This window comes from Capra hircus, chromosome 2, assembly GCF_001704415.2.
Source record: "Capra hircus breed San Clemente chromosome 2, ASM170441v1, whole genome shotgun sequence".
NCBI lineage: Eukaryota > Metazoa > Chordata > Mammalia > Artiodactyla > Bovidae > Capra > Capra hircus.
This window is the reverse complement of record NC_030809.1, coordinates 45,713,428-45,727,607: the sequence shown is the minus strand read 5'-3', so window position 1 is coordinate 45,727,607 and position 14,180 is coordinate 45,713,428. Positions and strand designations below refer to the sequence as shown.

At 41.1% G+C, this 14,180-nt stretch overlaps 1 protein-coding gene across 1 annotated transcript in view; it reads right to left on the bottom strand.

Moving 5' to 3' along the window:
• The window catches only part of MPP4 (membrane palmitoylated protein 4), a 37,629-nt gene that overhangs the window by 10,170 nt on the left and 13,279 nt on the right, over positions 1-14,180 (bottom strand). The window contains exons 9-16 of the mRNA XM_018038500.1: positions 13,748-13,944; positions 10,539-10,603; positions 8,630-8,647; positions 7,941-7,979; positions 5,839-5,859; positions 1,875-1,889; positions 740-781; positions 62-232 (exon numbers count right to left, since the gene is read on the bottom strand). Of these exons, the coding sequence (XP_017893989.1) occupies positions 62-232; positions 740-781; positions 1,875-1,889; positions 5,839-5,859; positions 7,941-7,979; positions 8,630-8,647; positions 10,539-10,603; positions 13,748-13,944 (568 nt within the window). The remainder of the gene's footprint in view (positions 1-61; positions 233-739; positions 782-1,874; positions 1,890-5,838; positions 5,860-7,940; positions 7,980-8,629; positions 8,648-10,538; positions 10,604-13,747; positions 13,945-14,180) is intronic.

Here is a 14,180-nt window from a genome sequence, read left to right as displayed (position 1 = left end):
GCAAGACTAATGAAGGCAGGGGAACCTCGCCGCGGATGGGGAGACTGCCCTCGGCACATACCCACGAGCACGATGAGGCGGTGCTTGTCCGTGGGGCGTCGCTGGTATCTCACCACCTCCTCGTACGGGGCGCCCACCGCGCCGGCGCAGCTGCTGGCGCCGCATCCCGGGGCGCGCAGCTGGCTTCGGTGGGCCCTGCGGCGGCACAGGCGCATGCTGCGGCGGAAACCCGCTGCCAGGGTGGAAACGGAGGGACAGTGAGATCCAGGGCCGGGGAGCTCGCTTCCTGCCTCTCGCCTGGAGAAACAGGCAGTGACTGTGATTCGAAACAGTCCATTTTATTTTTTTACGTGGCACCTTAGTTCTCTGAGCAGGGATGGAATACGTGCCCCCCTGCAGAGGAAGGGCAGAGTCTTAACAGAGGGACCTCCAGGGAAGTCCAGGAAAGAGTTGACATATGTGTGTCTTAAGGTAGAAGATAGGAAGCAATAGAAAGGCTGCAGGGTCTGGAAAGCAGAATGTTGGTCCCCAGGCCTGAATGCATACTGGAATCATCTGGGAGCTTTTAAAATAAAAAAAAAAATGGGGCCACTGACTAGTTAAAAAAAAACAAGTATAGAAACCAGTTTGAGAACACCCATCAGCAAAAGAAGCTTTCATAAGAGCCAGGCTTATCCATAATGGTATGAATATAACTTAGCAAGTGACAAAGAACTACCTTTTATTAATCATTACCTACCAATGTAGAACTTCTGACCATAGCCAACAAATTCCTCCTTGTCTGGAACACAGCAAATGGCAGAAACAGAATATGTGAAGGGGAAAGAGAAGTTTACTTAGAAGGGGTACATGAAATAAATCTTTAAATAAATAAATCTTTGAATCTTCAAGTGACACTATTTCAGTAGTGAAAACTGTCCTAAGCACTTTCCATTTTATCACATGCGCTAAACTATATAGAGACATGCTCCAGAAATTTAGCAACACACTGGTTATATTCTGTCTAGTATAGTTGGAAAAAAAAATCTATTATAGGCTTCTTTAAAGTTATAAGAAATACTGAGTCATAGTGAAAACATATATTTGGGTATACATTTTTAAATGTTCCCAAGGAAAACTGATTTTTTAAAAAGGAAACATATAAACTGGTTTTGGCTTTAACTCATAAATATGGTGTTCCGTAGGCCCAATAATTAATTTCTGTGTTAGAAATGGGATGTTATTTCTTCCCTTATGAAATGGTTCATTCTGTAGAAAATTAGTATTTGCTTAATAGATGCAAATTCTTTCTGACTCTGAGAGACAAAAGAGTGGGAAACTGTGCCTACTAGTAACATCTAGAGCTAGTTTAAACTTCTGTCTCTGCTTCCACTGGGGTCTCAGAAAAATTATCCAAAACTATGGTGAAAAATGTTATAAAACTGTCATTTGAAATTACTTCTTACTAACGTATTCCTTTTCACTTATACAACTCTGTTCTGATCATTGAAATAATATAGAAAGAGCATTTATTCATAGAATGAAGTGACATAGATCTTTCTTAACTTTGGTGTTTAAACACACATTTTAAAATATAAAGAAAACACACAAGTATCAATTCCATCTTCTGGTAAGTAAGCACATTTTCCTAACTTAAAATTGGCAATAAGTTTGAAAGAAAATGTTTACTTAGGGATATAGTCATAAAACCAACTACTTTCATTGTTCATTTAAATATATTTTCTATGACATTGATTATGTCATAATTGATTTCATCCTTAAAATATCATATCTTAAACATTTCCAGTGAAGTATTCATGTTGAGGCATGTTTGAAAGATCTCAAACATAGCTCTATTTGGCGTACCAAGGACATAAAAATGAATAGTTAGTTACCTTCTGAAAGTTCCTCTGGATGTTTCGGTGAGTTAAGAAACAGACATGAAAAAGTTAAGCCTTTGAGGAGATCAAGTTGGCAAACTAAAGACAAATAACAAACAAATGACACAAGTGAGGCATTCGTGTTACCCTTAGAGAAAGCTGTGAGCTGGGCAAGATGAACAGCACACAAACCAGACTCAGAAACTCCCTGGACCTGTGTCTGCTGCCCAGCAGACTCTAACTTCCTGAAAGCTGCTTATCTCAGCTCTCCTCGAAGGCCCTTTATCCATGCAGACTTCCCTCTACCCGGCTGGCACAGATGGGGATTGAAAGAGAGAAATTACAGGAAGTCAACTGATGTGAGCCTTCTCTCCCTTTCTCTGCCAGAGGCCATCTGCCTGCAACCCTGTGATGTGGAGGAGGTGGTGGAAGGGGCACTGGCGGCCTTAGCCACACCATCCTCATTCCTTACCCATCCCAGGCCCAGGTACATACTCCACCTCCAGCTGGCCCCTTGAAGACAGGTATAACTAAACACAGAGCATACTCTTTTCTTTGTTTTCTAGACATCTTGAAACATCTATCATCCCAGTTTTTGTTTGTTTGTTTTTGGCAGGGGGGAGAGTGTGTGTGTGTGTGTGTGTGTAAATTGAATTCCTAATTAGACTATACCATCCAGAGGTATTCAAAGAGGTCACATGATACTTCATTCAGAGACAAGTTGGGGACAAAACAAGAAACTTAACTGCCCATTAAGTGCTCAAGGAACAGAATTAAGCATCTTAGAAAAAAATGCCAGCCTGGAGCCAATTGTCCCTTAATTGAGCTCCTAAGTGAGGAGGATTCAGAATGTACTTGAGCGTTCTCACTCTTTCAAGCAAGAGGAGTCCAGAAGGAGTGCTCTACCGTAACAAAGGGCAGCTGCATGTTTTCCTCTGCAGTTCTAGCAGAGAACCAACTGCTGACTGCCCCTATATTTCTTTGTAATAATTCTGGCTAACCTTCATGCACTTATGTTCAATTTTTCCCACTTTAGACATGGGGCACCTGAAGGATAAACTGTGGAAAATTCTTAAAGAGATGGGAATGCCAGATCACCTTACCTGTCTCTTGAGAAACCTATATGTGGGTCAAGAAGCAACAGTTAGAACCAGACATGGAACAATGGACTGGTTCAAAATTGGGAAAGGAGTATGTCAAAGCTGTATATCGTCACCCTGCTTATTTAACTTACATGCAGAGTACATCATGTGAAATGCTGGGCTGGATGAATCACAAGCTGGAATCAAGATTGCTGGGAGAAATATCAACAACCTTAAATATGCAGATGATACCCCTCTAATGCCAGAAAATGAAGAAAAACTAAAGAGCTTCTTATGAGGGTGAAAGTGGAGAGTGAAAAACTAGCTTAGAACTCAACATTAAAACAACTAAGATTATGGCATCCAGTCCCATCACTTCATGGCAAATAGAAAGGGAAAAAGTGTAAGCAGTGACAGATTTTATTTTCTTGGGCTCCAAAATCACTGCAGACAGTGACTGCAGCCTTGAAATTAAAAGACGCTTGCTCCTTGGAAGAAAAACTATGACCAACCTAGACAGCATATTAAAAAGCAGAGATATTACTTTACTGACAAAGGTCCGACGAGTCAAAACTATGGTTTTTCAGTAGTCATGTACAGATGTGAGAGCTGGACCATAAAGAAGGCTGAGTGCCAAAGAATTAATGCTTTTGAGCTGCAGTGTTGGAAAAGACTCTCAAGAGTCCCTTGGATTGAAAGGAGATCAAATCAGTCAATCCTAAAGGAAATCAGTCCTGAATATTCATTGGAAGGACTGTTGCCAAAGCTGAAACTCCAATACTTTGGCCACTTGATGCGAAGAGCCATCTCATTAGAAAAGACCTTGATGCCTGGAAAGATGGAAGGCAAAAGGAGAAGAGGGCAACAGAGGATGAGATAGTTAGATGGCATCACCAACTCAATGGACATGAGTCTGAGCAAACTTTGGGAGACAGTGGAGGACAGAGGAGCCTGACGCGCTACAGTCCATGGGGTTGCAAAGAGTTGAACATGACTTAGCTACTGAACAATAACAACAATAACCTGAAGGGCAGAGAGGTTAAGTGACAGAGGAGCCCCCCCAGTTAGCGAGTAATGGGCCAGAATTCATGCTTGGACATTCAGCCTCCAGTCCATGGGTTTGACCACTGCAACACTGCCTTTCCTTTCACAGATGTCTCAAGTGCCTCTAAGCCTCAGCTGCAACTTTGGCATGCAGAGTGTCTCCAGCAAAATGACGAGCTGAACAGAACAAAGAAGGATGACTATAATCCAGAGGAATTAAGCATTAAACCAGTCCCAAGCACTGAACCAAGTGTAGATCATTAAATCACCCCAACAGGCCAATTATCTAGTTGAAAACAGTAAAGTTAGAAAGAACATAAGTGGTAAATAATTTAGGTGAGGAGTTTCCCAGCTCCATCTGCCTCAATGCTCTTTCATAACTAACATATATACAGCAATCTCTCTCCTCTTATAAAGTGAAATCCATAGATATAATCCAACACATGTAACTTTTAAAAACCAGTGCAATGCTCTGCATGCGTGTGTGCTGTCACTTCAGCCGTGTCTGACTCTTTGAGATCCTAAGGGCTGTAGCCTGCCAGGCTCCTCTGTCCGTGGGGTTCTCCAGGCAAGAATACTGGAGTGGGTTATGCAATGCTCAAACTGGAATATAAAGAAAGTAAAAGGAAGTGATTTATATTTTTAAAGTCTGTATTTTTTAAAAGTATATATTTCAAAATATAAATCTTTGGGAATGACTTCTCTATTAGACATGAGAAACTATTAGTTGCCTATACCTACCTATATTGAGGGCTCCCCTAGTGGCTCAGTTGGTAAAGAATCTGCCTGCAATGCAGGAGACCCGGGTTCGATCCCTGGGTAGGGAAGATCCCCTGGAGAAGGAAATGGCAACCCACTCCAGTACTCTTATGATGCTTATACCTACCTACTGAAGAAGCATGGCTTTAAAGGAAGTAAGAAGATCAGAAAATAGTCCTACTATGAAGTAGAGAAAAATAGAGGAGCAAAGTCATAAGTGGACACTAGAAAAAAACATGTTCTGATAAATAGTAACAGATTAGATTTATTTGGATATATGGGAAAGGGGGAACTTGACATAAGTGAAGTAGACGTAACGTATGCCAAAGTAATTATAGGCTGATGGAGTGAAGAAAATGAGACATCATACACTAGAAGAGGGTGAGTAAGGTTAACACGCTCCCGAAGGTTGCCGATGCCTAAACACTCTGTGGGATTTCTTTTTTTTACTAACAAGGTCAACAGTACTTTGAGGACCAGATACTGGATGAAACCATGTGTCATCAATAATGACAATAACATGTTAAAAAAAATAATTGATTTAGTATAGATACCTCACTTTCCAATTTATTTTCTATCAGTATAGATTAGACAGCATGTGTGGAATAAATTATTCAACACTTTCAAGGTAATGTCTTTATTCTGTTTAAACATCTGTCTCCATAATGACACTCTTCTAAACCAATGAGCTTTTCATATTACATCTTGTGAAACCTTATATCACTATTGTGTATTAAAGAATTACTTACTCAGATTTGCAATGAATTTTGTCCAGCAGGACATTCAGGAGATGGTGCAGGATGGTCTCACACTCAGCAGCTCACCTGGCATTCCCAACTCCCAGCAGTTGAAGGCCAGTAGTGCCCCCAATCAATATGAAAACCAAAACAGTGATCCCAGAGGGTTCCAAAATGTCCCTAATGAGAAGTGCCTCTTAAGGTGAAGTTTACTATATCTCACAACCATACCGTTGATGTATTTATTCACATCCCTAAAAAGTGTTTAACGTTTACCAAAATTTGGATAATACATTTATAAACCAGTACCAAATATTCACATCTTACTTCAGTTCAGTTAAGTCGCATCTTACTTACCAGATTCAAATGTTTCTTCATCTGTTGTTTTTCCATGGAGGCAAAACAAAAGTGTAGTTATGTTACTATCCATAGCAAGTCTATAGTTCAACAGTCTAATTCCCTGACCCTATGTTTCTGCACACATAACACTTTTAAAATGCTTTTCCTAAATCAAGGCCAACTCAGGGGTGTGTCTGTGGCAATAAAGCCTTAAATGAGATATATAAGCAGCTGGGCTGTGATGACAAGAAGGGATACAAGCAGGAGCTTAAAATAAATAAAATCATAAAATAGAAAAGGATAAATAAGATTAAAAAGAGACTCAGAGGGAAGGGAAAGGTGGAATGTCATGGTAAACTCCATCATCTGGTTGGATGTTATACAGCTTTGCTGCTAGAGGCTTGCCAGAAGCTTTGGAGGTCCACAAGCAAGGGGAGCGGGATGAGGGGAAGGAGTACACAAATAGCTTGACAGGTTAGGGTTGTTTAGGATGACTGAAAAATACCTGAGATAAAGCAAAGGCCTCATCAGTTAAAATGATTATTGTTAGTGTTTTAAAGAGCCCTGGTTGCTCAGAGGTTAAAGCCTCTGCCTGGAATGCAGGAGACCTGGGTTCGATCCCTGCATTGGGAAGATCCCCCGGAGAAGGAAATGGCAACCCACTCCAGTACTCTTGCCTGGAGAATCCCATGGAGGGAGGAGCCTGGTGGGCTACAGTCCATCAGGTTGCAAAGAGTCAGACACAATTGAGCGATTTCACTTTCACTTTCACTTTCAAGCATTAAGAAACTAGAATTTATACACAGAGCAATATTACTAATACATCCTTGAATCTGGTGATGCTACATCTAAGGTCTACTCATGTGTGAAATTGTTTATAATAGAAAAGATTGGACATAATTCAAATGTCTACCAGTAAGTGATTATATAAATGCACAACAACTTACTTAATCAATAAGCTGTTTAAAAAAATATGAGGAGGCTTTTTATATATTATGATGGAATCATCTCCAAAGATACAATTTTAAGTAAAAAAAAAAAAACAACAACAACAATGGGAACAGAACAGTGTATATAGCATACCATCAAAGAGTACATGCATTTGTGTTTTAAAAAGAGGTGAGAATGAGGTGTGCGGGAGAGAGGAAAAAACATACATCATTGCACAGTATATGTCTAGAGGGATGCCAAAAAACAGAGCATTTATTGCCTCAAGAAAGAAAACTGAGTAGGCAAACAGGAAGAGAGAAGGAATTTTACTGAATATACTTTTGTAGTTTTTGAACTTGAAAGATGTGACTGGTTAACCTAATAAAAGCTTTTCATTAAAATTATAGAAAGGAAATGAATATTACTGCTAGTTAAAAAACACACACCCATAATGTATACTTGGAAGAATAAATATAATGTCAACATTATTCTGTAGTTGTTCTGGGAAATATATGTAACTCTTTGAAATACTCCGTATTTAAACATTTCATGTCATTCTTTAATTTCTAAAACAACCTGTAAAGCCAAGACACATTCACTTATCAGACTAAAGACTCTCCATTTAGTCTTCCAACAAAATCCTAGTGATTCTTGAGTCAATCTTAGTTTTGCCACTAAATTTGAAACATCTTTTCCCAATTTTCAAAACATGTAAGCATAGAAATGTGAAGAGTTTTAATATATCTCTCAGAAATTTGGAACCCATGACTATTGATATGTACTAGAATCTACCAGAAGATGATATCAAACAGTAATATTTTGCTTTTTAAAATTTTGATATCTCAGTATTCCATAGTATTTCACAAAGAGCATGTGGGTTCTAGATATTTCTCCTGAATGTTACTGAATGTAACACTAGAGCACTATTGTGTGTTTCTGTGATCATTTCCAAAATACTGCTTTCTAGAACACTTTCTAAAAGGTTGGTCTGGAGCATGGAGACATCCTTCCAGCTGCGCTTCCCTTCTGAGCATCAGAACCACAGAAAAATGCTGGGGTGGGGACTTATTTTATTTACACATTTCTTCCAGAGAAAAAGGCCCATGGGTCCTTTGACTGACTGCTTCAGAAAATCTACAGTTGAGCTGCTTTCTATCTCTCCTAGTAGTAAATCTATCAAGAAATGCTACCTGCTTCCACACATTTCTCATCAATCTTCATGTCATCATCTATAAAAGAGCATAGGGAGGGAAAAAATGAAATTAAAACGTGTTACTATCACAACAAAAATCCCCTATGTATAGGCTTATGGCAATGAAACTCAGACCATCATATATCATGTTATTCTTACGACAATCACTCACTCGGACAGATAAAAAGGACTCTATTGTACTAAATGAATATATATATTATGGGAGGCTACAGGACATCACATGGTTAAAATTATAAAAGCATAGGCTTTTGAATGCTGGACAAATGATTTTACCTCTATTTTATATCTATAAATGAGGGTAGTAACAATGCATACTGTATAGGATAAGATTGAGATAATGCAGGAAAAGCTCAAACACATGGAATGTGCCAATAAGATTAACTATTTTGACCTTTAGCTGGGATATATATATATGAGAATAAAAGAATATAGCTTTCAAAATTGTTCAACTCAAAACTCTTTACAGTATAACCCAAACCCTGTATATGTTTTCTTTTGACTGACATCTTTTTATAAATTAGGGTATTAGTGATTAGTACACTATTAGGCACACAGAAAGAGCTTATTAAATAGCTGAATTGAAATGAAGTGAATTAAGAAAGCTACAGGAAATTTCTAGGTGGCTTTGGAAATGAAGCTTTTTTCCCCACAAATACTGTTTCCTACCTTCTTCCATAGAAATCGCTGGGTACAGATGATTGAAGCAGGGGGGAGAAGAGAGAAAGCACAATATGTTATGCTATAATTTATCAGATGAATTTACCTACATTAATAAAAGTGAAGTGCCAAAATTATTCTCTGAAAATTCAGTGGAGACTTGGTAACAAAATGCTAAGTGAATATCCTATAGAAACCAATACATTCGTGAGCCTTGCTGGAAACGGAATCTGTTCGTGTCTGGCAAATCCTATTCCCTTCTATCCTAATAAACTCTGCAAGAGTGTCATTCTACTCATTTTGAATTAAGGCACTTATTATTCATTCATTATATTTTTAGAACTCAAACCTTGAATGAAAAGAAAGAAAGAGAAATGAAGAAAGAGGAAGAAAAGATGGAAAGAAGAGAGAGAAAGGAGGGAGGGAAAGAGATGACAACTACAGTGCATCTTCAGTAAATAACTCTTTAGTAACTGTCTATAAACTAACATATGCTTGGAATTTTTCAATAACTCTTGAGTAATAGAGTTGTGTACACCTTCTGAATCAGTATCCTTTCCTGAGCTTTTTTTTCCTGTAGTAACTTTCAAGCAGAACAGAATGATATGAAATAATATTTCATTTTGATATTTCACATTTACAAATATTTATTTGTAACATCATCTCCAAAAACTAAAAAGAAATGACTTGATAGTTCAGATAATGATGTCCTCCATCAAAAACATCTCTGTGAGAAATGACCCTTTAGGTCAGTGGGTTCCATACCTGGGGTTCTTAGACTCAGAAATATGTGAGGATAATAACACAGAGCTGCAAACTCTTTTCAAGATGGACTTTGCAAAAGTCTAATAGAAGTGGCACATAGCCTGTGCAAGCAAATTAAATGTGAACAAGTGGTCCTACTGGTTATCAGATACTGATTAAAGCTGAGTTTGAATTTTCATATGCCTTTGATAAACAAAATAGGAAAATGAGTTAAAGAAGTCCTTCAATCCGGTTTGGTAAACAAACTTTTTTTCAAAGCACAGGGGAAATAACTAGAATATCACCATAAAGATGATATCATGACAAATGTTTCTGATAAAATGTTACACTAGAGAAAAAAGATAAAAGGTAGTATTGCAGCTGTTACTATAACCATGTCAAATAGGGTTCCATAACTGGAAGGTAGTATGAAAATATTGCAAGTGTAAAAGAATTCTAAGAATTTATTTCCCAAAAAATGTCTTTATAGTTGTCATGTTTTCAAGAGGAAAAAAATAGGAATTTTTGGCTTAGAGAACTGAGAAATAAAGTGGGTGAGAACTCTCTATGGGCAAATCTATGTCCATGCCCCTCTCCCTCCTCGGGGTGCCTCTTCCCCTTCTGTAACTGCTGCCGAAGAGCATATCAGAGGGGCCTTGATCAGTAGGTTCTAGCTGCACTCTACAAGCTAACATCCCTCATTAAGGCAGTAAGTTGTTCACAAGCGTTTGCCACCGTGGATGCCTTTGCTGACCATTGCCCCATTGCCATCTGAAAATACTGCACAGTGAACAAACTACACTCATTGAATAGTAATTCAGTCCCATGTTTCCTTGTCAAAGGCACACGCACTACGCCACCACGCAGCCTTGCTTGCCAGTAGGTGTACAGTGCATGGACTAGCCACAGACATCTCAGGGGGCTTCAAGCTGGGGAGTGAACCCTGAAAGTGTCACGACACAAGAACATTTGCATTTTTACAAACTGAGAACTGAAAAGGTTTCTAAATCCCAAGGAATGAATGTTTACGGTAGGATTTCAGACGGCTGCCAGGAGGCCACTGGGGCATGAGGACGTTTAAAGATCCTCCGTTGGGCAGGAAGCCAGTCCTGGGAGAGACGGAGCTGGCTTCCCTGTGAGGCACACGCTGGATGTGAGATGTCAGCATACTCACAGATGGTGGATCTGAGGTGTTTGTAAGGCTGGTACGGCTGAGACCACCAGAACTCCCGTTGCTTCCTGTGCAAAAACAAATACACCGTTAGAAAAAAAAAGAAGAAGAAGAAGAAGCCAGGTTAACCCAGGTGAGATAGACCCAGGACAGAAAGTTTTCTAGAATTCTGTTGCCTCCAACCAAGTGAACAAGATTCCACCTCCAAAGTGTCAGTTGCTCAGTCAAGTCCGACTCTTTGCGACCCCATGGACTGTAACCCACCAGGCTCCTCTGTCCATGGAATTCTCCAGACAAGAATACTGGAGTGGATAGCCATTCCCTTCTCCAGGGGACCTTCCTGACCCAGGGGTCGAACCTAGGTCTCTTGCATCGCAGGCAGATTCTTCACCATCTGAGCCACCAGGGAAGCCTCCAAACACATTGTCAAATACGTTCTCCAAATGTACAGTCTTTCTTATTTTGTCCTGCCTCATAGCATCTTCTCAGAGCCAAACTGAGTTAGAGTTAACACCTAACCCATGACCCTAGTTCACATGCCCAGGGCTTCAGCGCGTGAGCCCTGGCACCCCGGTCTCCGGTGTGTTAGCCTGCTCCAGCAGGTCTCAGAATATTCACTGCATGTTCTGGTTTCCCTCCCAAGCTGTGAGGCTCTCCACAGGTCCCTTTAGAGCCACATGGATTTCAACTCCTTCTGTTGCCCTTTATTTCTGCACTAATCCAATAAGCCTGTCATTTCTGTGTGCTCCTTGCAAGATCCCCACCAGAGCCTCCACACCACTCCCTGCTCTGAGACCATGAAGACTAATCTCATTAGACCTTTATCCCTGTGTGTCCTCAGCCCCCAAATTCGGGTCATTCCTTATCCTCCGCACTTTAATCCCTGTTTCATCTACCACCCACTGCTCCCTGACACCCTTTCACACACCCTCTGGAACTGGTAGCAAAGCTTTAATGAAGCCTCTCACAACACTTTACCTTCTTGGAGCTTCCCTGGTGGCTCAGATGGTAAAGAATCTGCCTGCAATGCAGGAGACCTGGGTTCAATCCCTGGGTCAGGAAGATTCCCTGGAAAAGTATTCTTACCTGGAGAATTTCACGGACAGAGGAGCCTGGCAGGCTACAGTTCATGGGGGTCTCAAAGAGGCAGGCATGATTGAGTAACTAGTACTTGCACTTTCACTTTCCACCTTCTTGCCCTCACTAAACCCAGGTCCCTGGAGGTCCCTGCTCCCCTTTCATCTCCTGCTCCCAGGTGTGTGTGGGTAACCAGCCCAGACTCAAGGGGGAGGGGAATCCTGATGTGCAGCTTAGCTGACTTCGGTCGTGTCAACTTTGCCACTGTGACTGATTTCCAGCTGCCACCCCTGACGTCACTGACCATGAGGAAGGGTGCACACGGGCTCTGAGGGCCGGCTCCAGCATACCACGAGGCCCTCACCCCACAGGGCCTGGAGGTGGGGGTTCTCTGCCCTGTCATCTCCAGACCATTCTCCCTCTTCCCTAGAAGAGGCTCTCACTTTGCATACCCTCCTCCTGACTCTTCTGGAAGCCATTCTCAGATGATTCCTGCTCACTCCCATATTCTTAACACTGCTCCATCATAATTCATGATGATTTTATTTGGCACATTAATGCCTCTTCCAACACCCTGGCCTGTTGGTTCCTTGATCTCCTCTCTTTCAATGACCTTAGCTACTGCCTCCCACTGTCATCCCCTAGACCTTTCAGTTCCAAAAACTACAATCTCTATAATTTCGATTTCTAGCATCCTTTTCTTCTACCAGCAACTTCTGTCTTCCCACCCCAATAATCTATCAACCTCATAGGAACCTATAATCCACTGACCTGACTTCCTTTCCACTGATCCTACACTGTCACCTCCCTCCTTAACATAAATGTCATGATCCTTCATGAAAATACTCTCTTCTCCCTCTCTTGATTTACTGCTAAGTCTGACTCTCTGTCTAGTCTGGACCTGTCCTCCCAGGAAGCTGACCAAATTTATGTAAATTTGACTGTAAATTTATGAACTTGAAGCCTAAGTGGGCCCTTAATGCTGATGATACTGTATTTACTCAATCAATTTCTCTCCCGTTCTCATAGAAACTTTTCAAGCTTTCTCTTCTTTCCTTCCCAAAACCTTCCACCCACTTTACTCTCAGCTATGACATTGGTTGGTAAGAAAACAAGAGCAGATGGAAGAGGCTTTGCATAAGCTCACACCATATCCCTCATCCTCAGCTGTGCCCACACTCTGCACTCTCTATTACCGCGAGTACTGTGGGTAAACTCTTCAGAATCCTGTACAAGGCCAGCCCCTCTACTTACAGACTTCATCACCTCTCCATCTGCCTCCTCAAGGACTGATAACAGCAGCAATTCTCTCCTCTTTCTCCTATATCAGAAAAGTTTCCCTCTCACTGGATTTCCCCCATTAGCATTATCTACCCCACCTAAAAACTGTCATACCACTCTACTTTCTCCTCTAGCTATTTTTCCACTGCTCTGCTCTGCCTTATACAAAATGTTGCAAAGACTTTTCCGTGCTCAGGTGTCAATGTCTTCAAATCCCCTTTTACTCAGATTTTGGCCCACCCCTCCACTGAAATTGCTTTTGTCAAGATCACCAATGACCTCCTTTGCTAAATCCAGTGGTCAATTCTCAGTCTCCACAGCAGTGGTGAACGTAGCTGATCAGGACACTCTACCATCTCGATTTTCATCCTGTCTCACTGGCAATTCCTTCTCAGTCTCTTTTCCTGGCTCCATTTTCTTCTTTGTGATCTCTTAACATTGGCTGAGTCTTGGGCCTCTTATTCTATCTTCTTTCTATCTCTAATCACTTCCTTGGACTTCAGTAGCACCAAGGCGATGGTGATGAGTTGAGATTCAGAAACTGAGCTTTCAACTCAGCCTTGAAAGGTTAATAGAGGGAGTCAGAACTACCTGTTAAACTTTAGTTTCCCAAGTACTATTCTCTCTTTTCTAGTTGATATGATCATCCTGGTCCCTTTGGTATTTAAGATGTTTAGGGCATATTGACAAGTTGACATTTGGATTTACAGACCAGTGTGTGTTCATCTATCTGCTTGTCTCTCCTCTCATCTTAACTGCAGTAACACTGCTTATCTCCCTTAATTGCAAAAACCGGAGAAATGTTTTATTTCCTGATGACTTGTCTTGGGTCCAGGAATGATGACTTTTCTTACCTCTTCAAAAGTTGGTTAGAAGGGATTAGCCCAGCACAGGTACCAAGGTCAGAGATTTTCCGGGCCTGCCACCAGAGAGCATCATTCTGGTCCACAATCTGGAGGATGTCTCCCTTCTGGAAAGGCAGCCCGGCATCCATGCAAGGGATGGTGGGGTCCTCCTGGGGCCAGTACTCGATCATGGCACGAACATACACCTGATGGTGGGCACACGACGACATCGTCAGAAGAATCCTTACCTCCAGGTTGTTAAGACTTAAAATCATCTCTCTCACTCTTCTACCTACTGGTGCTATCTTTCCTCTCCATCTTCACCAAGAAGAAGAAATCCCTTCTTGAACTGAGTCTAAGAGCCATGAAAAAAAAAAGTGACTTTGGGAATAAAATCTTTTAGCTCTGAGAAGTCTCTGCTCAAATGTTCACCAGTCCTGAC